A 25,297-nucleotide genomic window follows, 5' to 3' on the forward strand; every position below is an offset into this window, starting at 1 on the left:
GGACCCTGACGCGTGAGTATACCACAGGCTTGAGGGCAAGACTAGGGATGGGAAAAAATCAGTGGATCGGCTATGGGACAGATGAAAATGTAGAATCAGATAAAATCCAAAATTCCTACATGGCGTATTTTAGCTGAGTCATGTTTAGGCTGTTTGATATTATTCTTTTGGGGAGAACAGTATTTGTAACACAGTTGGAGGATTATGTCTTTGAAATGACTCAGCACAAATGTGTTTATAGTTCACAAATGGTGACTGTATCAGACTAATGTTTGTGATATCGGTATCCGTATCTGACAAAAGTGGTACGTCCCAACCCTACTGTACACACTTACAGAGAGAGAGAGAGACAGAGAGAGCTGCACGCACATGCTGCTACCCTCATGTGGGAGAGACGTCATGATGATGATGCACTCTCTCTCTCTCCCCACACCTCGTGTTATTATCTTTATTGTATTATTTATCAGACAGTTGATGCAGCAGCAGTAGTTTCTCGTGTCGCGTTGTCTCGCCCTCGCTGTGTCACGCGACAGACGTTGTTGGGTTTGTTTGTTTTTTAAAAAAACAATCACAGAGTGAGACCGTTAAACAGGATCTGCTGCAGTGTGTACTGCAGAAACAGACACAGAGACAGAGAGTCCACCGTCCTCCTCCTTCTCCTCCTGAAAACGGGGTCAGATGAACGAGCTGGTGAGGAGTTTACCGTCCCCGACTCTGCCGGGACTGCACCTGCCGACGTGTCTGCTGCTGGACACACACAAGGGCTGGCTCTTTAAATGGACCAACTACCTGAAGGGTTACCAGAGGCGCTGGTTCGTCCTCAGTAATGGCCTGCTCTCCTACTACAGGTAAACCTGCACTGACTCAATCATTCTATTATTTACAAGTGGTGTACGTGTCATCATCCACAGGAGTTTGACTTTCTTACTGTTGAACACAAATGACTACACATTCTTAGGCTCATTTGGTTCATTTATATTCCCTTTAGGGTTGATGTTAACATATTATTGTTGGTGTAAGTAACGCCGTTACTTTATTCAGTAACTAATAATGTAACGCGTTGTTTTATTTTTATTTTGTAACTCCGTTTCCGTTACCAAACGCTGCGATACTCCGTTCCTCACACAGTAACATTTTAGCGATCAATAAAGTTTAATTGAATTGAAAAACAAAGCAAAGCAACCCACACCTACTCAAACACGCGCCATGAAGAGGACTGGACAGGTCAGGGCAAGGCGTGATGGCGAGCTTGTACAGTGTGTCCCGGTTAAAAAATACTTTCTACGGCGAACAACAGCAACAGCAAATCTGCTGAAGCACCTGGAGAAACGGCATGCTTCGACAAAGTTAGCAGCTAAGGTAGCTAACGCAGCGTCCGAGACCGAGAGTCACAGCTGCGAGCACACGCCCACTCCACCCACGCAGCAGCGGTTGGAGTTCGAAAGACGGGCCCATAGGCAGACACAACTTGATAAAACAACAGCACGGTATGTTTAATTGTTCATTTGGATTTGGATTTAGCAATATCAGGCTACTATTTCAAAAGTCCAATGTTAAAATTTTACAGATAGAAACACGTGTTTTTTCCCCTCAGATATGTAGTGGAAAACATGCTACCCATCTCCACAATGGAGGACCCTTTCAGACGGATCATCAGCATAAGAAAGATAGGCTTGCAGTTTATAACCTATGGAAGACTTTATGGCCTGACTGAAATAAATAGGCATTGAAAAAATACATTGGTGTTGGTGTCAAGGTTTGTGTTGGTGCACAACAGGTCATATTGTTTGGATGATAAGATCCAGTGATGTGGATGCAAATTAATTTAAACGGTTGTTTTAATCAACAGTTTGTATTATTCAGCATCAGTACAGAACTGAAATGACGGCTAGAGGGGAACTCAATCAATCAACCTTTATTTAATGGAAGCATTGGAAAAACGTTTTATATTAACTGAAATGTAAAACGTATGTTGCCGTGCCTTTAACTCTGTAAAGCACTTTGGTCAAACTTGGTTATTTTTTTTAAATGTGCTCTAGAAATAAACTTGACTATTTATTTACATAGTATCATTCATACACAAAGCTATTCAAGTTGCTTTACATTGGCAGAGTAAGAATTTCTTCATTAGATTAAAAAGATTTGAATTTGACAAAGTATGTAGGGATTAGAAATATATATATATATATATATATATATATATATATATTAAGGTTTCAAGATGAGGTATCAAGTTTGAAAAGGGGGCAACTCCACCCTAAAGAGAAGCAGCCCTCTGTTTAAATTGGATCCAATATTCCCAGACGGATTGTTAAGAGTTTGTGGCCGGCTCAGCAAATCCTGTGTGCCAGTAGATTTTATGCACCCGGTTATCACACCTAAAGATTCTCACATAACTACTCTGATACTGATACTGAGAGATATCCACATGGAAGAAACAATATTCCTTGTCTCAGTTGGTTCTGGATCCCCACTGCAAATTCCACTGTAAGGAGATTTCTGTCTTGCAGAAAGGTCAGACCCGAAGGAGGGGAACAAAAAAATGGGCGACTTCAGCCAAACAAACCACCGTTCGCATATGTTGGCTACTTTGGACAATTTTTGGCATATTGAAATCGCTCATATGCTGGACATGCAATCAGGAGGTTTATGTGCAGGAGATGTCAGGTGCCAACAACTCGGTCAGATAATGGGGCTGATTTTGACTCCGTAAATCTAAAAACAAAATACAACTCAGCACACTTGCTCAAAAGGAAGTAGAGTGGATCTTTAATCCTCCGGCAGGTTCGTACTTTGGTGGTATCTGGGAAAGGCAAATTCAGAGAGTAAGAAAACTTCTTGAAGCTGTATTGAAAGAACAAACTATTGGTGATGAATCCCTGCAGACACTTGAAATTGAAGCAATAATAAACGACAGGCATCTTCCTGAAGCTTTGACCCCGAAACACCTCTCGTTATTTAAAAGGGAGCTTTTGCTGCCACCGGGATTGTTTGAGAAAGAGGATTTGTAGATGGAAACAGGTGCAGTACCTTACCAATCTACTCTGGACTCTTTTGTGAAACAAGACAAAACAAAAACAACTCCCAGAGTGGGAAAATCTAGTGTAGACAGCTAATACGCTACTTTAGGAAAACGATGGCATCATATTTCCCAGCTCTTTCTTGCGCTGTCATTCATTGTCTTGTATTTGGAGATTGTTTGACAGTGTTACCAACTACTGTCAACGAAAAGTAACTAAAGTCAGCCTTGAAAAGACACTGGCTATCACTATGACATGTCCTGTCTTTAGAGATTTCACACATGCGGGTGAAAAAAAGTGTTGAATCGTAAAATAAAGAGAGAACAGAAGCTATTTTTACTTCTCGTAAAGTCGTAAGGTTTATGACAGAAAGTCGGTAAATATGCACACGGAAACGGCACGAAATGTAGACAAACACATTATTTCCCTTTCTTCATTCATTCATGCACAACGTCTTCTCTGTTTTTGTAACGTTACAGCGGGAAACTTTCTGAAAATGTCATGGCCTAAGTGATGAATGCAGGATTGCTTGTTTCAGTGTAATATGTGAACAGTCAAAGGAGTTAGCTGTTGGCCTAAGCACTTGGGTAAATATTCTTATTATTGTGGACCTTTGATGTTATGAGAAAATAGTACCGTAGACCCTTGATACCTTTGATAGCTACAATAGATAGAAGCATAGGTAGATATACTAGAAAATATCAAGTAATTTGCATCTGGGGATGGTTTTTTGACTGTTATGTTACTGTTAAATCTCTAAATCGTCCTTCACAACCTGAAACATCAAGCAAATATTTCTGTGTTGGCGAAATGAAAGGAATGAGGACTTGAAACAGGACATCTATAAACAAGTCAAGCCTGTTGGAACCTGCCCACAGCTATCCACTCTGAGTGGCTTTGGAATTGATTTGGAATTTTACTTTTGCCACGAGTATTGTTGACTCAGTGAGTGCCCTGGTTTCCCTGTAGGACTCAGGCAGAGATGGCACACACCTGCCGGGGCACGATCCCCCTAGCCACGGCGCACATTGAGGTGGGGGACACCTGCCACTTGGTGTTGACCAGTGGGGGTCGACACTACCATCTGAAGGCCACGTCAGAGGCAGAGTGTCAGCTCTGGGTCACGGCTCTGCAGCAGGCCAAGGCTAACGCAACGCTGCTGATGCATCACTCAGGTGAGAAGGACCGTTTATACCCACCAAATACATATGTATGTATATATATATATGTATATATATATATATATATATATATATATATATATATATATATAAATTATAAAATGTTTGGCAGCCTTTGGTGTTGTGCGATCAAAGGCCACTAGAGGGCAGTGTTGTCCTAGAAGTGAATAATTGTACTCATGTCATGGCATTTTAGCCTTTTATCCTGTCTTTTTTTAACATATTTACCTTTGCCATTATAATATAATATTATATGATACAGTATAATATAATATATTGATTGTTTATAAAAAATATCTTGATAAAATTAGATGGTTTTAAAACTCTCTCTTCTCTTTTGCACAAATGTGCATTAACACAAATGCAGCCACTCCCTGTCTCCCTATCTCCGTCCCTCCTTGTCTTCCTCTCTGTCTCCCTGTCCCCCTGTCTCCCAATCTCCCTCCCTCCCTCCCTCCATATCTCCCTCCCTGTCTCACAATATCTCTTTCCCCCATCTTCCTCCTAGTCTCCCTCCCTGTCTTCCTCTCCGCCTGTCTCCCTGCCTCCCTGCCTCCCTCCCTCCCTGTCACCCTGTCTCCCTCCATCTCCTCCAGTATGACGACAGTGAATGTTGAATGAAATGACCTTCCTTTAGACGCCTCCCTCTATTCTGGTAGCAGGAGGAGTCAAAAAAGAGAGAGAGGGAGAGAGAGAGAGAGAGGATGTGAGAATTTCATTGAAAATATTTTTCACTACACACTCTGGACAATAGGGAGACATGAGTGCAGCCGTCTCTGTGAGTGTCACCTTGTAAGTAGCATGCTTATTGTTCTTCTACTAACAGACTAAGTGTAACAGAGACAGTGTGTGTGTGTGTGCTTTTATGTTTGCCTGCATGAATAATGTAATAATATAATGTGCCCTGATAATTGTCCACTAAGTTTTGCGATGATCTCATTTCTGTCTTCTGAGCAAACACATGCATGTGATTTGTTATTTTTCAATGAAAGCTAATAAACACCATAAAGTGACTCATAGTGAACACTTACTGTATCATTTGCGACTGATTTAAATACACGTTTTTTATGACATTAAATAGAGATGCTGGAGGAAATCACCATGAAAGGGGTGTGTGTATGAGTGTGTGTGTGAACGTGTGTTGACGTCACTAATGAGTGAAAGATTTGCACCTGTGTGACGTAAATCAGTGTTTTCTGTTGCTCGGGCCACATTAGCATAAGGAGACCATGACTAATGTGTGATGTGTTCACTGTTGTGTAGCGGAAGACTCAGTGATTACAGCGACGATACTAAACAGGGTTTAAAGAGCCAAGCCCATTAAGAAGATTGTTCTTTCCCATGGGTTTAGAAACTGCATTTGTGTGGGTGTGTGTGTGTGTGGTCCAACATTAGTAATGTTGTGGGGACCTAAATCTCTTTATATAGTGACATTATGGGGACTACCTTATTGGGACAAAAATCAAGTCACCATAATGTTAATTAATACATTGTAAGGTGAAGGCATCATGGTTAAGAGTAAGTTTCCACAAAATGAATGTAAGTTAATGCAATGTCCTTTGAAGTGATGGAAACCAGACTGTGTATGTGTGTGCGCTTGTATTTATATTCATTGTGAGGTCTAAGAAAAATGTACCAAACCTATCTTTCTAAGGACATTTTGAACTTGTCGGGACATTTTGTCTAGGCCCCACAACTTCAAAGGATTTTTTCAGGGTGAAGACCTGGTTTTAGGGTTAGAATTAGGTTTGGGTTAGGGTAAGGTTAAGGGTTAGGCACTTGGTTGTGATGGTTAAGGTTAGGGTAAGGAGCTAGGAAATGCATTATGTCTATGATGTGTCCTCACTAAGATACAAACACAAGTTTGTGTGTGTGTTTGTGAGGGTTAGGATGAACTAAATCTTTTAATCTTTAACAAATATTACAAATATGGTCTGTTTCATTCAGTTTTAAACAGAATTATGTTTATCTTTATGTGCAAGTACTGACCCACATGTCTGTGTGCTGTGCTCACAATTTATTTATATATTTATTTGAAATAATTAACAGCAGTGACAAGTTTGAGTCACACTAACAAGCATCGTGTGACAGTGACTTTATGACAGGAGGAAACAGTGTGGCTCAGGTTGCGCCTCAACAAGCGCACAGTCGCTCTGTCGTCGCTTGATTAGCTCACATCGCATCCGCCGATGTCTCTCCCTCCCACACTGTGTCCACGTTGACACTCTCTCCACCACCTGTGGGTGTGTTTTCTGTGATTCAACCATGAGTCACCAGTTTGTCTCAGAAGTGCATCAGTGCCATGTGTGAAAAAGAACACATCGGACCACACACAAGTGCACACGTTATTATTAATATTACGTCGGGAATTTAATATGCTTCAAACATGACAAATAGAGCCACAGATTCACAACCGAGTGTCTTGAGCACTAAGTTCAGCGAGATCCTTGTTCTCTCTCTGTTGTATTTGGGTCATGAAACCATTTCAGATGAGGAGAAGGATTTATCACCCGCTAATTTTTAAGCTTCCCCTCCTGAGACTTTGTAAATCCAGTTTGCCCTAATTGTTTTTATTTCTTTTCCCCCCTCTCTAATAAAGTGGCGAGTTTGTCTCTCTGTGCAGACACTGGCCTAGATTGAGTCATCGCACTTTTTTGCAGACAACAGATAGACTCAATCTCTTTGTTTGTTTGTTTTGACCCAGAAAAGTCACATTTTATATAACGCAGGCAGTTGTCTGATGTATTGTTTTGCTTGAGGAGGGACTTCAGTATGGAACCAGGCATGATCTCATTTGTAAACAGGGCTTTTTTTAAGATGTATTACAGCCTTCAGTCCCCCAGATTATTTAAGAGGTCTATCATTATTACAAACACCTATTAGTCCATGCGTGGGTGGAGTGGCTCAGTGGTTAAGACCGGTACCCCGTGTGCAAAAGACTTCATGGTCGCAAGTTCAACTCCACCCCTAGCAGGTTGTACTCAATTCCCTTGTAAGTCGCTTTGGATAAAGGGTCTGCTAAATGTATGTCATGTAATGTCTATTAACCACCCAAGCACTATTTTAAGCATTGGAATTTATTTTCTGACTCTAGTCAAGGTCTCAGAGCTGTGTTATTCAGACAGAAGAAAATGTTTAAAAGGGAAAAAGCTGCACTTTCCATTTGATGTCAGGGTGCAGTCATTGAAAAAAATAAAGCTTTTGATTGTGCAGTGGCAGACATGGACACAGAAAAGTGTCTAACTTTATCTAATAGTGTCTACATTTGAGTAAGGAATGGAAATGTGATGTAATACATTTTATTTTATGTCTTCTGGTCTCCTCCGTCTGAGATCCCAGAGACTGATGGCTCAGCGCATGCCAATAAGGGGTAGCAAGAGAGAACGAGGGGAGGAAGAGGGTAGTGCGTCATCTTTTTTTTTTCCCTCCCTCTTCTTCTAAAAATAGCCAAGCCTCCTGATTGCATAGGACTCCGTTTCCAGGGCAACTGTGTTCATTCACAGCTTTCTGATCTTATGGAGGAAGGGGTGTGTGTGTGTGGGGGGGGGGGATTCATGGTGTGAAGTCTTTTCTTCCTCCATCCGTTTACCCGCTAACACTTTCACTGCAGTATATCATTTCACCCAAATAAACAGTCATTTCTCCTTTTACATACTAATACTGTTGTTGATTTGTTTTTGTGTGTGTGTGTGTGAAGATGACTCGGGAGATGAAGGTCCTGTACCTCAGGAGGACCGGGCCCTAACCCAAGGGGTGCTCAAGACTCTGGCCGGCAAGCTAGAAGACCTGAGCACCTGTAATGAGCTGATCGGAAAGCACGGTGCCGCTCTCCAGCGTTCCCTCAGTGAACTCGAGGAACTGCGTGGATCCGCCGACAACACAGACAAAGTGAAGGCAGTTAATGAGCGCGCCACGCTGTTCCGCATCACCTCCAATGCTATGATCAATGTGAGTTCACACAGTGCGAGTCAAAGCTTGAAGTCAGCGGCAGGCTGATCAAAAGCAAAAAAGTCTGTCTCTGTGGTGGTGGTGGGGATGAAAGCGTCCTGAAGGCTCTGCCTGCATATTTAAATGACTGTGGCTTTCACACTTGTCAGGCTTGTCGGGACTTTCTGGACGTAGCAGAATCTCACAGCCGGCGGTGGCAGAAGGCCCTGCAGCATGAGCGAGAACAGCGTCACCATCTGGAGGAGACCATCGAACAGTTAGCCAAACAGCACAACAGCTTAGAGAGAGCGTGGAGAGAGAACCCCGCCTCATACACAGGTCAGAGACGCCGCCTTCTGTCTGCTGAAGTCTTATCTGTGTGTTATCTGGCAAACTTGTATATTGTCATCGGTTTGTTGATCATTTTGTGCCGCAAGATGTTGTTTGTGTGCAGCTTAACTCAAACAGCAAAACAAATCAAAGGACAGGTTTGAATACAATTTTCCAATGCAAGGCAAGTTTATTTATACAGCATTTCAACAGCAAGGCATTATAAAGTGCTTTATAATGAAAAGAAAGAGAAATACAGCAGCATTCAAGATATAAAAGGCATAATAAAACACTTAAATGGAGAGGTAAAAGAAAGAGCGGGGAAATGGCTGAGGTGCAGAAGTGTTGATCATTTTATTTTTTATTTAAACGCAGTGTCAAACAGGGAGGATTTCAGGTAAGATTGAGCAGACCTGCACTAATTTGTTCCAGATAGTTGGGGCATAAAAACTGAAGGCGACTCTGGGGACACAGAGCAAACCTGACCCAGGTGACCTTTGTGGTCTGGATGGTTCATAGTGAGCCAGCAGATCAGAAATGTATTTTGGGCCTAAACCATTCAGTGTAACAATCTTTAAAAGCAATTCTTCCAAAGAAGAAACTATTCAGTTTTGGTGATGATCCACACACAAATGCTAACCATGTGAGATAAAGGGAAGTTTACTGACACGGTGGGGACTGTAGATTTTTGAGTGCTTTCTCTAGTTTTACAGTGTTTTTCAAGGCAGCAATTTACTTTAGCTAAAATACACATTCTCTATTTTTCTAAATGTGTTATCACAGCAATATAAAGCTATTTACAGATCTACAAATAACCCCAAATTGTCTTCTCACCACTGTGAAGTGCAGTGTTATTTGGTCATCCTTCCCTTATAGAGCATTATTACATCATATATTATTTATACAGTATACTGACTGTATGAAACATGAAGACGTACATAATACATTTTTATTTCTTCAGCAGTTATACCTTCTCAAGAAGTTCCGGATGTTGTGACAATCAAACATTATACAAAAACAAAGGCCTCAAGAACTCACAAGAACTCACATTCTTGTATCACCGTATACAATCATGTAACTTAAACACAGTGTCCTGTCGATTTATGATGAACCTGTGTACTTAAATCTGTGTCTGCTGTAGGTGTGGAGTGTTCTCGGGAAGGGGACGCAAGTGATGAGAATGATGAGGCAGAGTTCTTTGATGCCATGGAGGAATCCCCTGCATTCATAACGGTGACTGCGCGCGGTGAAATACAGCACAAGTGAGAAGATACAATGTGCTCCATAATATATCATAACATCACAGAACGGGTTTTCTAGATCAGTCTGAACAGATTTTGAAATGTGTGTTGCTTTCTCTCAGGCGCTCGGGGAGTAATCAGAGTATGATGAGCGGAGGAGTGCCCACTGACTGGACTCACAATGAGAATGTAGGTCTCTGGTTTACTTAGATTTCACGAGGTGAATTTAAAACTGTGGTGTGTCACTTTTAAATATGTTAGAATGCAGCTCATGTCACCTGGGGACATTCCATACTGCACACAGGAAGTGATTCTTTTTACTGTATGTTATTTCAGGAGTGAAATATTCTGCTCAGAAAACCCTGTTGTTGAGAAGTTTGAAACTGAACTGAAGATATCTGAACTCTTCTCACTCAAAGCTGTTCATTCTGTCTTAACTATTATACAATAAGATTGTCTAACACTGTTTCTGAGATCTCAGCTACTTTGTAATTGCCAAACTGTTTGGAATTTGAACTTATTGTTTGTAATCTGTCTCTGTGTGTTGCTGACCTCTTGGCCAGGTCGCCCTTGTAAAATACATCTCGATTTCAATTGTTAGGGTTATCTGGTTAAATATAGGTTTAACAAATCTCTGCTTTTTAAAAATATATTTTCTAAAGCTCTGTGTTGTACTTTTTCAGGACACCTCAGGCACAAACCACATACAGCTACGAAGAACGAGGCGCAGCCGTATTCCTGACAAACCAAATTACTCCCTCAACCTTTGGAGCATCATGAAGAATTGTATTGGCAAAGACCTGTCCAAGATCCCCATGCCTGTAAATCTCAAACATATTCATTATTCGGAGTACTTCAATCAGTAAGTATTCTACATTATCTGGACTACTTACATGTAGTTTTTTGTTGCGGCTGTGTTTGATTGTAGGTGAACTTCAACGAGCCGCTGTCAATGCTGCAGCGTCTTTCCGAGGATCTGGAATACAGTGAGCTTCTGGACCGGGCCGCTCGCTGTGACTCCCCTCTGGAGCAGATGTGTCTGGTGGCTGCCTTCTCGGTCTCCTCGTACTCCACCACGGTGCGTCGCACGGCCAAGCCCTTCAACCCTCTGCTGGGGGAGACGTACGAGCTGGACCGGCTGGAGGAGTACGGCTATCGCTCCATCTCTGAGCAGGTGGGTGACGCCGAGACTCCCGCAGCATCATTTTACACACTCTCTACGTTGTCTCTACTGACACCAGCTGATGCCATTCACTCACAGGTCAGTCATCATCCACCAGCTGCTGCCCACCACGTGACCTCACAGAGGGGATGGACTCTGCGGCAACACATTGCTATCGACAGCAAGTTCAGAGGGAAATATATCTCTGTCATGCCATTAGGTAATCACTTTTAATTTGCCTTTATGTTCCAGTTCAAGTTTAATTTGATTAAACATTCACGTTTGAGTTTACAGGAAGCAAATCACTGACACGGGAAGACAGGAAATATTGTAATTTACTTTACTTAAATGACGCAATTTGAATATTTTTTGACCAACAGAGAGTGCACAGTATACACTCACCAGCAACTTTATTAGGTACACGTGTTGAACATTTGTTTTTAAAGCAAACAACTCCATACATTTAGGCATGTAGACAAGATCAAACTGAGAATTAAAATGTGTAAGAATCTGTAGCTTCCCACCCACAATCATACATTCTCAGATACTCATTCATACAGGGACGTTGATTTTACGTGGGTTTATGGTGAGCAGTAGAAGACCAACTGCCACTCCTGATGCTTTATGAAGCGCCATGTGTTCGTAATAAAGTGGTTGGTGAGTGGTACATCTGACCTGTGTAGTGTCCACTGCAGATCCTGACATGTTTTTTTTCATGTGGTATTACTGATTGGTCAAGAGTTGCACACACACACACAAAATGTTTGATTGGTGTAATCAACAATAATGCTTTGTCATCACTGTAGCTGTTAGCTAGGAAAACACCTAATTACTGTATTTGCGTTTTGTTCTACTCTGTTCTCTCTCTGTCTGACCTTGAAAGTTTTTTCTCACGCTGGGAAATTTAAATGCATTATTCAATACATACAAAAAAAAACGTTGATCCTTTCTCTTTACCATAGGAAACATTCACCTGCAGTTCCACTCAAATGGAAACCATTACGTGTGGAGCAAAGTGACGTCAACGGTGCACAACATCATCGTGGGAAAACTTTGGATTGATCAGGTGTGTTTCTCTACAGGGATTCCCTACAGGGAAAAAAAAGAAACAAAAACTGTTTGTGACTGTGTGTGTGAGAGAGGCTGTGCTTATTTTAGAGCAGTCAATAAAGACGTATAATGGAGACCTCATAAAAACCTCATGAAAACAGTTGCTTTAAAACAAAAAGCAATTTCATCTGTCACTGTCTACTGTCTCTGCCGTCTTCCTGTCTGTTGCTGCTGGCAGTCTGGGGACATTGAAATTGTAAACAACACGACCAAGGACACCTGCCGTCTCAAATTCTCCCCCTACAGCTACTTCTCCAGAGAAGTGCCACGGAAAGTAAGTCAGTTGCATCTTTTCACACTGTAGCAGACGGCTGTCATCTCTGTTGGCTGTATTTATTCACATTTATCACAGCTTTATACTTCCCAGAAGGCAAAAATCTCCAGCTGCAGATTCTGTGTCAAATAAAGGCATGTGTTATTGCTACTGATCTGACTTGATTTGATTAAATTTCAAATTTTAATATTGATTCATTTCGAGATATTTTGGTTACGTACAAGATATTGTCAAGAACTTGTCTAGTGTGGTAAATACAACTTGTATCCTGACTTCTATCACCTCTAATAGGTGTCTCATGCTGCAAACCATCAGCATCAATGTAGAAACAGCTTGAAGGCACAGAATGATCCACTAATGAAGAACAGGAGCCTAAAAATAAACACTCACCCTGAAGCTCTGTTTGCTGTTCGTTGTCCAGTGTGCTGCTGTAATTCTGATCTCTCAGTGTCTCGTCTTCTCTGTTGTCTCCAGGTGACAGGAGTGGTAGAGGACAGAGAGGGCACAGCCCGCTACATTCTCTCAGGAACCTGGGACGACAAGATGGAGAGCTCTAGAATAGTGGACAGCAGCCAGGGATGCGGGGGCTCTGAAGGCAAACAAAAGACAGTTTATCAAACTCTTCAGTCTAAACTGCTGTGGAAGAAATACCCTCTCCCGTAGGTTCATCATTAAAATTTATATCCCCGTGATCCGTCCTCATGTCTTAACATGTTGTCTCCTCCATCTTCCACTCCTGCAGAGATAATGCAGAGAACATGCACTTCTTCTCCTCGCTGGCGTTGACCTTGAATGAGCCAGAGGAGGGCGTTGCGCCCACTGACAGCCGCCTGCGTCCAGACCAGCGGCTGATGGAAGCGGGTTTGTGGGATGAAGCAAATGCTCAGAAACAGCGGCTGGAGGAGCAGCAGAGGCTGGACAGGAAAAGGCGAGAGGCGCAAGCGCATCAGGCACTCGAGGAAGGTGAGAACGTGCAAACAAACGTGGAAGGAGTGAAACAAATGACCGAAGGTCTGCTGCTAGCTAGTGTACAGAAGCGTAAATACAACACAAAACCACTGTCAAGATCTATATATGGATACAGCATATTTATTTACAGAACTATATAACCGGCATGATATCAGTATTAGCAGATATTGACTTTAAAATGAATTATCGGATATCGGCTAACACGGCCGATATGACTAATGACTACAATAGTGGGCTGAATAAGCTGCTACCCTATGGCTATTTTTTTATTTTGCACAATAAAGATATTTTATACATCTGCTGCGACATATGCAAAAGGAAAGATGTATATATCGGTATCGGATATCAGCCCAAGCACTCCCGATATATTGGCATGTTGGGCAAAAAGTCCAATATCAGAACATAATATTCAGATTGCACTTGCAAGTGTTTTTTTTTTCCCCGTCAAGACTGAGGTATTTTGACAGTAAAAAGAAACTAACACTGTTTTAGTCTGAGAAACGTGGCATATTTAATGTCTTATGAAAACATGTCACTGTGTCTCATTAGGGCAAGACATTGAGGGTTACCAGCCACTGTGGTTTGAGAAGAGGACAGATGAAACAACGGGAGAAAATACTTACATCTACAGGGGAGGCTACTGGGAGGCTAAAGAAAGACAGGACTGGTCCCAGTGTCCTGACATCTTTTGAGACAAAGAAATGACCCCCTACACCATGGCATCTGACTGGTCCCTGCTGGTGTAAGGATGTGTGTGTGTTTTAGTGTGTGTGAAAATAGCCCTCACTCCCAGAATCGGAAGCACAAATGAAAAAAAAAAAACATTTCCAGCCACGAATTCCCCTTTTTCTCTGTTCTGTTGTAGCTCGTTTTTTCAGAAGCATGGCTTCACTTCACATTCGCTTCAGCAGAGGACTTGTTCATCAGTGAAAATAGAGTTATTCTGTGTGTGTATGGGACTGGAGAAACAACAGCATTTTCCTTTTTGCCTAGTGTGCGTTGGAAATAATATCAGCAGGAAGCAGTGCTGCAAATATTTTGTTACATGCAGTGGATATCCTGCTCTCCTCAAAGCTGGAACACATTCTTCATGCTGGACTCAGGCAGAGACAACAGGCTTTGAAATGACCATGAACAGGATCAAACATTCCTCCAAGACAAAAGGCCTTTTCACAGCACACACTAAATTTATGGATTATTGGGGGATTTTACTATTCTATTTCTTAAGATTGCACAAACTGTATTTTCAAGGATAGAGCAGCTCTAGCTGTGAAAACCAAAGTAGATGTCTTTCTCTTTGGACAGACAACTGACTGAAAACACCTTGCTGTTTTGTCAGCAACAACTGCACATTATCTTACGTAGGTTGCCGTTGCATTTAAGGGTTATTCATTCAAGTTGCACAAGTTTGGTGAATGTAGGATCTAGACATTTTTTGGAGCTTGATGCATATTACTGGATAAAAGTCAGGATATAACTGACTCTGGCACAGCTATTTCACCCACTCTTCTCCCTCTTTATGGCAGTGCAACTGTAAACCTTGCCATTTTAGAAAAACCTGGAAACTAAACCATAAATGCTCCACTTACTACCTACTGAGGCTGGAAGGGCGGTGCTTGATGGTAGTTTATATTCTTAATTGTGTAAGTACATTTCCAAAGAACTAAGTCCCCAATAACCACTCTGAGATGTAAAGCAGCTTATATGGACACTTACATGTATAATTCAGGGTCAGTTTTATTTAACTTTCCTAAGAATATCAGGGTTCATCGTCTTGGTAAGTGGCAACAAACTTGTTTCCTCTATTTGAAACAGTTAAAATTTTGTAGCCCTATCTAAATTGTCAGGCTGAGTCATAGTTGTGTGAATCGGATTTTTACACATTAGTCCAGAGCCAGAAAACATTTGGTTTTAATAATCGTGTGCAAATAAGGATTGTACATTTGTAGTAAATGTAGATGAACAACAATTAGCATTTTTATAAATATAGTTTTTAGCTTCCTGTATATTATAATAGAGCATGGAGCACATGTACTGCTGGATTTGTTTTGGCCTGTATATCGCAAGAGTATAATACAAATGGATTCACCTAAATTATAGTTATTGTTAGAAAATATGGTGTCACATTAACGTACCTTCACTTCAACTCTGTTTGCCTATACATTATCTTAAATGAGTGAAGATCGTAAACGAGTCAATGCCATGAGGGGAAACCTAAGTAATGAATAAACAGGGCATTTATAACAAACAGTATTATATACTATTAATAATGCAAATAATGTGTTGCTCAAATAAAGCACAATATCATGTTTACATGCCGGTGTTGATTCATGTTACAAAATGTACAGGTTTCCATGGCAATATATGTAGTAGCTGCATGGTTTTAGAGTGCTTAAGCACTTATATCGTGAGAATCGTCTTTACTTTGCTAATTTCATGTGGACTTTTGGTGAAACATGCAAGTTCTCAACCTTGTGTGCCCAAAGGCCTAAAGAAAAACAGGATGTTGATCTCAAATAAAACCATTAAGCTGTGACCGTGTAGTTTTTTTTTAAACAAACACAGTTTTGTGATGTAACAGTACATTCAATAACTCACTCACTCACTTAAGAGAAAGTGGTCATGTAGACTATAAACCTTAAACTCATGATTTTCCCTTTAAACTTTAAAATCGTCATCAGTTGCAATGTGAACTTATATACTTGATGTGCAACAAAAAGCAGCTGTTTAATGTATATCTTTGCCTCATAGGTAACGCCTCTGCATTTCCTAATGCCATATATACTTAAAACAAGTTCCTCCTGAATTATTTTAGGTGATTAACTTGGAATTTTAAAATTGTAAATATTTACTTTAAATAAGGTTATGGCAGAAACCTTAACCTTGCGTTTTATGTGGGAGTGCTCTCAGAAATTTGACTTTTATGTCTTGAATTTCTACTCAAAATAAATTTCTGGCCTTTTTAAACACCATAATGATGAGATAGTATCTCATAATGGCTTAGTATCTCATTGTAGTGACTTAGTGTCTCATTATAATGACTTCGCATCTCAAAATTATGAGATAGTGTATCATTATTATGACTTAGTGTCTCATTATTATGACTTTTAACTTATTATTGACTTAGCGTCTCATAATTACAACTGTAAACCTTGCCATTTTAGAAAAACCTGGAAACTAAACCATAAATGCTCCACTTACTACCTACTGAGGCTGGAAGGGCGGTGCTTGATGGTAGTTTATATTCTTAATTGTGTAAGTACATTTCCAAAGAACTAAGTCCCCAATAACCACTCTGAGATGTAAAGCAGCTTATATGGACACTTACATGTATAATTCAGGGTCAGTTTTATTTAACTTTCCTAAGAATATCAGGGTTCATCGTCTTGGTAAGTGGCAACAAACTTGTTTCCTCTATTTGAAACAGTTAAAATTTTGTAGCCCTATCTAAATTGTCAGGCTGAGTCATAGTTGTGTGAATCGGATTTTTACACATTAGTCCAGAGCCAGAAAACATTTGGTTTTAATAATCGTGTGCAATTAAGGATTGTACATTTGTAGTAAATGTAGATGAACAACAATTAGCATTTTTATAAATATAGTTTTTAGCTTCCTGTATATTATAATAGAGCATGGAGCACATGTACTGCTGGATTTGTTTTGGCCTGTATATCGCAAGAGTATAATACAAATGGATTCACCTAAATTATAGTTATTGTTAGAAAATATGGTGTCACATTAACGTACCTTCACTTCAACTCTGTTTGCCTATACATTATCTTAAATGAGTGAAGATCGTAAACGAGTCAATGCCATGAGGGGAAACCTAAGTAATGAATAAACAGGGCATTTATAACAAACAGTATTATATACTATTAATAATGCAAATAATGTGTTGCTCAAATAAAGCACAATATCATGTTTACATGCCGGTGTTGATTCATGTTACAAAATGTACAGGTTTCCATGGCAATATATGTAGTAGCTGCATGGTTTTAGAGTGCTTAAGCACTTATATCGTGAGAAGCGTCTTTACTTTGCTAATTTCATGTGGACTTTTGGTGAAACATGCAAGTTCTCAACCTTGTGTGCCCAAAGGCCTAAAGAAAAACAGGATGTTGATCTCAAATAAAACCATTAAGCTGTGACCGTGTAGTTTTTTTTTAAACAAACACAGTTTTGTGATGTAACAGTACATTCACTAACTCACTCACTCACTTAAGAGAAAGTGGTCATGTAGACTATAAACCTTAAACTCATGATTTTCCCTTTAAACTTTAAAATCGTCATCAGTTGCAATGTGAACTTATATACTTGATGTGCAACAAAAAGCAGCTGTTTAATGTATATCTTTGCCTCATAGGTAACGCCTCTGCATTTCCTAATGCCATATATACTTAAAACAAGTTCCTCCTGAATTATTTTAGGTGATTAACTTGGAATTTTAAAATTGTAAATATTTACTTTAAATAAGGTTATGGCAGAAACCTTAACCTTGCGTTTTATGTGGGAGTGCTCTCAGAAATTTGACTTTTATGTCTTGAATTTCTACTCAAAATAAATTTCTGGCCTTTTTAAACACCATAATGATGAGATAGTATCTCATAATGGCTTAGTATCTCATTGTAGTGACTTAGTGTCTCATTATAATGACTTCGCATCTCAAAATTATGAGATAGTGTATCATTATTATGACTTAGTGTCTCATTATTATGACTTTTAACTTATTATTGACTTAGCGTCTCATAATTATGAGATGGTATCTCATTATTGTGACTCAGTAATTCATTATTTTGACTATATAGTGGCACAAACGGGCTTCCATAGCTGTTACAAAAATAGCCGTTTAACACAAGTTTCCTATCGTGATTTAAGATGTGATAGTTCTTAGATAGGCGGTTGCATCCACCACCTTTCATCATGTGCCAGGGAGAGAGAGGTTGTTGTTATTAATTGCGTGACATCGCCCTTTAACCAAACAAACCAATGGCACTGAAGAGCGTCCGGACTGGCACCGGTTTCACTGACAGCGCGGTGACGACGTAGGAGATGCTGCCGCTACTGCTGTCATTGCCGGTGCTGCCCTGGTCCTCGTCGCAGAACAAGGTAGGAATAAAGGACAAAGTCTTTTTTACGTCGACCTGATAAGAATAACACACTCCTGGTATTTTATATCAGGCGGAGGCTAAGCTAACTGCGACTACCCGCGGTAAAAACCGCCTTGTTTTGTAGCTAACCTTAGCTAACAAGCGCTAACCCCCCCTTACTCAGTTACCCAGAGGGTTGTTTACTGCGGGCTTACGTTAGCATGAAACCGACAGCAGGTGTCAAGTGACCACAGCAGAGGTCAGCCCAACATGACCCACCTTATACCCTTTTATTTTGGACAACAAACAAATGGGCAGTCCTGTCATCGACTTTTTGTCTGAAAACTGATTCAAATCCACTCACTATTCTGTCCTATTGCAAGCCTTTTTTTTTAATAAGTTAGACTGTCTGGAATTACCATTATGTATGTGTGACGTAATTTTGACTAGTCATAATTGTAGACATCTGTGATCATTCCTACTAGTCAAACCTGCAGTTACAGATGACTTCAACTCAGCTTTTACTAGTCAAAATTACGTCACAGGCAGCCTTAATTCAGTTCATGACGTCACTTTATGTGTATGGGTTTTGTCATTAAAGATATCTAGAATATCCACAACTGATTTGTAGATGTGTCTAATTCAAATTTCAGATATCTGCAACTACATTCTGACTATCTGACACTGAATGTAGATTGAGGGTCATTAAAGATATCTTGAATTTGAATTTGAATTATAACTAGTCATAATGATGTGGTCAATATCTGAAACTGATATTAGAGCTCTTTGCAATTCAGAGAGATATCTATAATGACAACCCACATGAATGTTTGTGTCCGAAGTTACCTCGTATTTTATCAAATACACTCACTGGCCACTTTGATGGTCCATAGGACTTATAATAAAGTGACAGGGGTGATATTGTTATGATCGTCTGCTTTGTCTTTCTTGTCTGGAGGCTATGAAGTGACTGTTTTTTTATTGTTGAAGATAAACAAATTGGGGAAGGAATTTGGTGTTGGAAAGCTACTTCTAACAACAAAAAATCAAAGCAAAGGAATGATATTCATGATTTATATACAATGTATTTTCTTTTTAAATCTTTTTTGTATTTTACAGCAACTTTGATTATTATACAGTATACAACAGGTTAGGGTTAGGTTAAGTAAAGACGAAATATGACGTAGAATTTGCCATAAATCGAAACATTTTATGCCCAGAAGCACGATGGAGTAATGCTACTACGCATGCTCTATTGGCCACTCAACCCGGAAGTCAGAGTTGTTGGCGTATGAGCTCAGTGGGCAGCTTCATAGGAACAAAAAAGTCGTCAGAGGAAGAGGGGAGGTTCTCTGTCCAGTGTGTGGTGCAACACACCGTCACCCAATTGCTTCATGTCGGGATAATAACAACCAATCCACGTCGTGGAGAAAGTGCGTACTGTTTTTCCAAACCCGCCCTGAGAACATATATTTCTCTCGTTCCCTCTCCATCATTTCTCCATCACTCCTCTCCTCGGTCGGCTGCTCCTCCTGGTCTGGTGTTTTGTTTTGTTTCTGCTAGACGGTTGCACAACCAAACCCGACGTATAAACTAGAAACACGTGTCAAACGACAGACGGTGCCGAAAAACATACAGCCTCCGAGGGTGGGGGGAGCGTACAGCCGTGCCGCGGATCGTCCACGCGAGTTTTAGCCTGATAGGTGTCGACTTGAGAGAGGCTGACTCGACATGTGTTACCTTACAGAGAGGACAATGATACGAACATGATCAGCACCGATGGCCGCTCAAAATACGAGGCAACTCTGCCAGAGAGAGGCGGTAGTAGGAGGAGGCCACCGGCTGAGATGCTGCATCTGCTGTCAGCTGTGATTGTTTGGCTGGTGACCGGCACCACCATCTCCAGCCTCAACAAATGGATATTTACTGTTTACAACTTCAGGTACCCGCTGCTGCTGTCTGCGCTGCACATGCTGACAGCCATAGTGGTGGACTATGGGCTGATCAAACTGCGTGTGGTGCACCACAGAGCAGCCGGGGAGCAGGACTTGACAACCAATGCTAAATGTAAGGTGTTCATGCTGAGTCTGACCTTCTGTGCCAGCATCGCCTTTGGGAACATGGGTCTGAACTATGTCCAGTTGTCATTTGCACAAATGATCTACACCACCACTCCTCTTTTCACCCTGGCCATATCAACGCTGATACTGGGCAAGCAGCATCACATCATCAAATACACAGCCATGATGCCCATCTGCCTGGGAGCCTCCTTCAGCATCATGGGAGAGGTCCAGTACGACCAGACCGGCTGCTTCTTTGTGTTTGCAGCAACCATGTTGAGGGGAGTCAAGTCCATTCAGCAGAGTGAGTAAACCACTTCCACTTTGTCACTGAACTGTTTTCTGTTGTGTTTGTCACAACAGGCTGCATTGGTCTGTCTGTGAGCAGCATAATTTAAAAAAGTTAAGGAAGGACTTTAGATGAAATTTCCTGAGGATGTGAGTTATGACCCAAGGGGGAAAATAAATCAGATTTTGGTGCCACGTGAATGTATTGGGAAGGAAAGGACGACTGATTCAGGTTTAGCCATGGCTGGTGCCAATACTGATCTTTAGAAGTCAGTGAAGCTCATTTTCTTCAAAACAGTTTAATATAACAAATAATACATAAAATTGCTTAACGTCTTTCAAGTTTCTGAGATGTGTTAACTTGCATAAAGTGACTATTTAAAAAAAATGGCACAAAATAGTTTTCCAGGGATGTAGGTTATGACCCAATGAAAAAAAATCAGCAGCCTTGGCACAGGCTTGCACTCTCCACTCTCAACTTGAAATTTCCTCTCATGCCACAGACGGATATATTTTGGTATTTTCCTTGGAGGTCACTGCAGTATTTGGTCCTGGAACTGTTTAGTGTTTTGGTGATTCACTCCTCAGTTTAGTAACACGCCCTCACATCACACAATGGCGTCTTTTCTGGTTTCCTCGGTAACATAATAGAAACAACAGTATGTGTGTATGTGTTGGATTGGCTAGAATTAAAGTGTTTGCTGTTCTGTGGCAAAGACCGGCTGTTATGTGTAGTACAACATGTTTCAGAAGAAAACAGACATCTTAAAAATTTATAAATAACATTTTTAAAGTACTTTGTTTTTGGGTTTTTTTCATTATATGTATTCATGACTTCCTGTGTAGTGATAAACTAAATACTCTAACAAAAAAGACTAAGACTGAAGTTGTGGCCACAGATTACAGAGTCTTTTCTTGAACTAATATCACATGATGGGCTGCCTTCAGTAGTCAATCTAATGTTCTGTTCTCAAGGAAGCAGCTTTAAAGTTGGTGTATGAGCCCGCCAATAGTCCTTAGAACACTGAAGTTGTCAGAGAATAAAAAATAAATAAAAAAGAGCATTAGGAGACTTTTAAAATATAGCAGTGGCCCCAATTTTTAATTTGTGACATAAAACAAAAGCGGATATTCAACCCAGAGGATTGTGATGCTACATATACATCATCCCTCGAGGGCCACCTCGGGTTACAACAGCAGGCTTGTGACTTTCACGTCATCGTTTTAAACCCCCACATTTTCCAGTTAAGCTGCTCCGTGACAGACACTGTCAACAAAGAGCATGGATGAGTTTTGAACGCTATTTGATGTTTATTGTTGTTGATGTTAAATAGGTGTAAAACAAACATGGCAGGGAAGGTTGCGTCCTGCTTTGGAGCAGAATACAAAAAACAGAGGAAAGTTGTGCTCATTACATTTATTTTCAGTCATCAAGACTCAAAGTTAATGTCCACCTTGAGGATCCAAACTAGCCAAGCGATGCTGTCTCAAGTTTCACCATGCTATTTTCATCCCCTCTCTCTCTCCCCCTCTCTCTCTCTCTGTGCATCTTTGTTGTTGTTTTAACAGTTTCCCTCACACGTCTAATTCTGTAGGCCACACGGACAAATATATGCTTTGCTGCCTCACATCACGCGAGTTTTGCATAATCGCTTGTCCTTTTCCTGCTGTACAGTCAACATTTGAACAGCAGTTGATCGGTGAACAGAAGAGAAGAGTCAGTTTATCAGTCATTTTGAACAATTCTGTCACCCTGTCTGTCAAAATATTTGAAATTAAGAAAACCCAAACATAGTTTCTGGGTGAAATGCACTACAGAATACTTTCGTTCCCATGTACCTTATTGATTCCTTTTTTATTTCCAAAATGTGTCAATGCTGACAGTTAGCTAATATATATATAGAAACAATATTGTTTCTTTTTAAGGAAATGCTGCTTTGTTTGAATGATCATGGTCTTATTGATTTTGCGCTTTGTGTTGTCAGTTTGTGAGATTGTGTCTACAGAAACTGTCCAAGCCTTCAGGGCAATGTAAAGAATCTATGTATGTTTATTTCATGTGTTTTACATTGCGACAATGGAATTATAAAGAGCGTCCCTGCCATTTAGGAAGAGCCAGTTGTGCAAGTAGGTGCATCCAACGCTATATGTAAAATATGTAAAACTGTGGCCATTAGCTTTTAAAATAGGTACTGGAGTCCCCGTACAAAACACTGAAGAGCAGTGGTTGACAGAAAGTTACCAAAACATGGAAACAAGTTAGATTCTGTTTGTGTACATACCATCTGTTTGTTTCTTTATTAAACATTGATGCTATTTGGTTAATTTTGAAATTAAAGTGTCAGCAACAGGTGGAGATTGAGAGTTAAAGTGTGGGAAATTATCACACAATCATACTTTTTTCAAAAGCCTTTCTTAAGCAGACCCTGGTTTTTCTTCTTCTCGTGTCAAGATGTTTGTGAGAGGAGCTGTGGGGCCTTTTTTTTTTTTTAGATTTTGTACCATTAGGCATTTCCAACCAGTAGTTGAATCTCACAGTATCAACTGTGCTGTAGCTGTAGTGGTTAACATCTTTTCTGATGATCTCTGATAATGTATCATGGTCCTTTTAGGACTTGGTACAATAAAGTTACATGCTGTAACAGGGGAGTCTTTCAAATTACAGCTGCTGAATTCATATCTTTTCTTTTTTTCACTCAGGTATCTTACTCCAGGAGGAGAAAATCAACTCTGTGTTCCTGCTCTACCTGATGTCCATTCCCAGCTTCTGCATCTTGACTGTGGCAGCTCTGACTTTAGAAAACTGGACTCTGATAGAGTCGCCGCTGCACTACGACCGCCACCTGTGGGTCTTCATCCTGCTCAGCTGCCTGAGCTCCGTCATGTACAACTTGGCCAGCTGCTGCGTCATCACACTCACCTCGGCCGTCACGCTGCATATCCTCGGCAACTTAAACGTGGTGGGGAACCTGCTGTTGTCTCAGCTGCTGTTCGGCAGCGAGCTGTCAACCCTCAGCTGCGCCGGCGTGATGTTGACATTGTCGGGCATGCTTATCTATCAGAACTCGGAGTTCATCGTCGGCTACCTGGACGCGCGCAGAGCCACGGCAAAAGGAGTGGGACACTTGGGTGTTCACAATGCGTTTGAAGACAACTCTGTCACACCTGAATCGACGTGTCATCTGCAGCGATCCGATGGTAAACAGGAAGACAAGATGGACTGAAGTGTAAGGATGAAGGAGAGAATAAAATGTTAGTACTCTTGTCTCATGGAGTTATGGAACAGCAGAGTGTATTGTGACTTTACAAGGCCATGGCAGATGCTTCTAAATTTAATTTAATGATTAAAAAAAAAGAGAAAACTTCCTCACTGTGCCAATTCATTTCTACTTTTATCACATAGAACTAGACTCTCCACAGAGGAGAAGGTTGCCTTTATTTTCCTATTTCCACAGTGACGGCTAACTTCTCTCCTTCATCTGTACATAAGCTGTCTCGGTGTATGCATGGCCGAGCACGCCGAACTGTTCGATACCTCGTGAGGTATTCACACTGTTTCTCATACTCCACTGTGAAGCTGCTCGAATCCTGGTTAATAATGGCTGAAGCACATTTTTTGCTCACAGAGAGAGGGGCGATGCTTGAAGGGCACATCCAATTTGAACAGGTTCTATTTTTATTAAAAATAGATAAAAATATTCTATTATTGGTACTGTTACCTGACATTCACTTGGCCCTGCCAAAAGAAAGGGTCTGTTTTTTTTGTTTTTTTGAGGCAGCTTATTTTTTTTAAATAATTTTATTTATTTATTTATTTTAATGTGAAGCAGGAAGTTGATAAAACGAGGCAGATTTTTCTGTGAAGGACAAAGCAAACATCGCTCTGCAATAATAAGAGGCTCGAGTTCTGCGTCAACCTCCGTATGACTTCACAGCCAAGGCCTAGATTTTGTTCTCTTGACCAGCGTGAGAGGACGCTCTCTCGGTAGAATTACTCCAATTATTTCCATCTTCCACTGCAACTCGACAATTAGATGCACGAGTTCTCTAAGGAGTGCCACTCTACTTTAGCTGTCCCTTCCCCGAGGGGAGATGAGAAGTAATGAATGAGCTGTCCTTTATGCTATCCTTCTTATATCCTAACCAGTGTCATCTGTCTTTTTTTGTTGGTGATGTACATGTTTGTCTTCTTTAGGATAGGAGAGTGTACACTGTTTTCTCTCAGTATTTGTCCACGGGGTTTTTATTTTGTCACTAAACATATATTGTATCTCCCTTTTTTAATAACTTTTTGGAAGAAGACTATTTATTTTTTTGAATGGCCATAGTAATCTTTAGCGGAGTCACGCTGTAGAGTTTGGTTCTAAGGTGACTTGTACATGCACACGTGTACGATGTAATCTCTTCAGTCTCCTATACCTCTCTCTGTTTTCTAGAGAAAAGTCGGGTATTATAAGCATGCCGCTGCTTTGCCTGATGTCTTCTGCATATAGTACTATGCCAAATGTTTGCGCCATCGTTGGAACACTTTTCTGTCCGTGAACAGACGTGGTCGTCACTCGCACATCCATGCCACAACAAAGCCATACATTGGAGTTTCTCTGTTTCGCTTAGTGTGGCTTTTGCTTTGGACTAACCCTGATTGTTT

The 25,297-nt window shown here is 40.7% G+C and overlaps 2 protein-coding genes across 2 annotated transcripts; both read left to right on the forward strand.

Moving 5' to 3' along the window:
• Positions 1-500: 500 nt before the first annotated feature.
• osbp2a (oxysterol binding protein 2a) lies at positions 501-17,362 on the forward strand. The gene is made up of 14 exons (XM_044046066.1): positions 501-848; positions 3,990-4,195; positions 7,899-8,149; positions 8,299-8,467; positions 9,600-9,720; positions 9,822-9,888; positions 10,383-10,520; positions 10,628-10,873; positions 10,961-11,081; positions 11,824-11,927; positions 12,150-12,245; positions 12,720-12,904; positions 12,988-13,208; positions 13,764-17,362. The coding sequence occupies exons 1-14, from the start codon at positions 679-681 to the stop codon at positions 13,904-13,906; spliced, it is 2,238 nt and encodes a 745-aa protein (XP_043902001.1). The 5' UTR covers positions 501-678; the 3' UTR covers positions 13,907-17,362.
• A 707-nt stretch (positions 17,363-18,069) lies between these two features.
• On the forward strand, positions 18,070-24,015 carry slc35e4 (solute carrier family 35 member E4). The gene is made up of 3 exons (XM_044046081.1): positions 18,070-18,320; positions 20,049-20,665; positions 23,350-24,015. The coding sequence occupies exons 2-3, from the start codon at positions 20,068-20,070 to the stop codon at positions 23,871-23,873; spliced, it is 1,122 nt and encodes a 373-aa protein (XP_043902016.1). The 5' UTR covers positions 18,070-18,320; positions 20,049-20,067; the 3' UTR covers positions 23,874-24,015.
• Positions 24,016-25,297: the final 1,282 nt, after the last annotated feature.

This window comes from Solea senegalensis, linkage group LG15 (assembly GCF_019176455.1).
Source record: "Solea senegalensis isolate Sse05_10M linkage group LG15, IFAPA_SoseM_1, whole genome shotgun sequence".
NCBI classification, from domain to species: domain Eukaryota; kingdom Metazoa; phylum Chordata; class Actinopteri; order Pleuronectiformes; family Soleidae; genus Solea; species Solea senegalensis.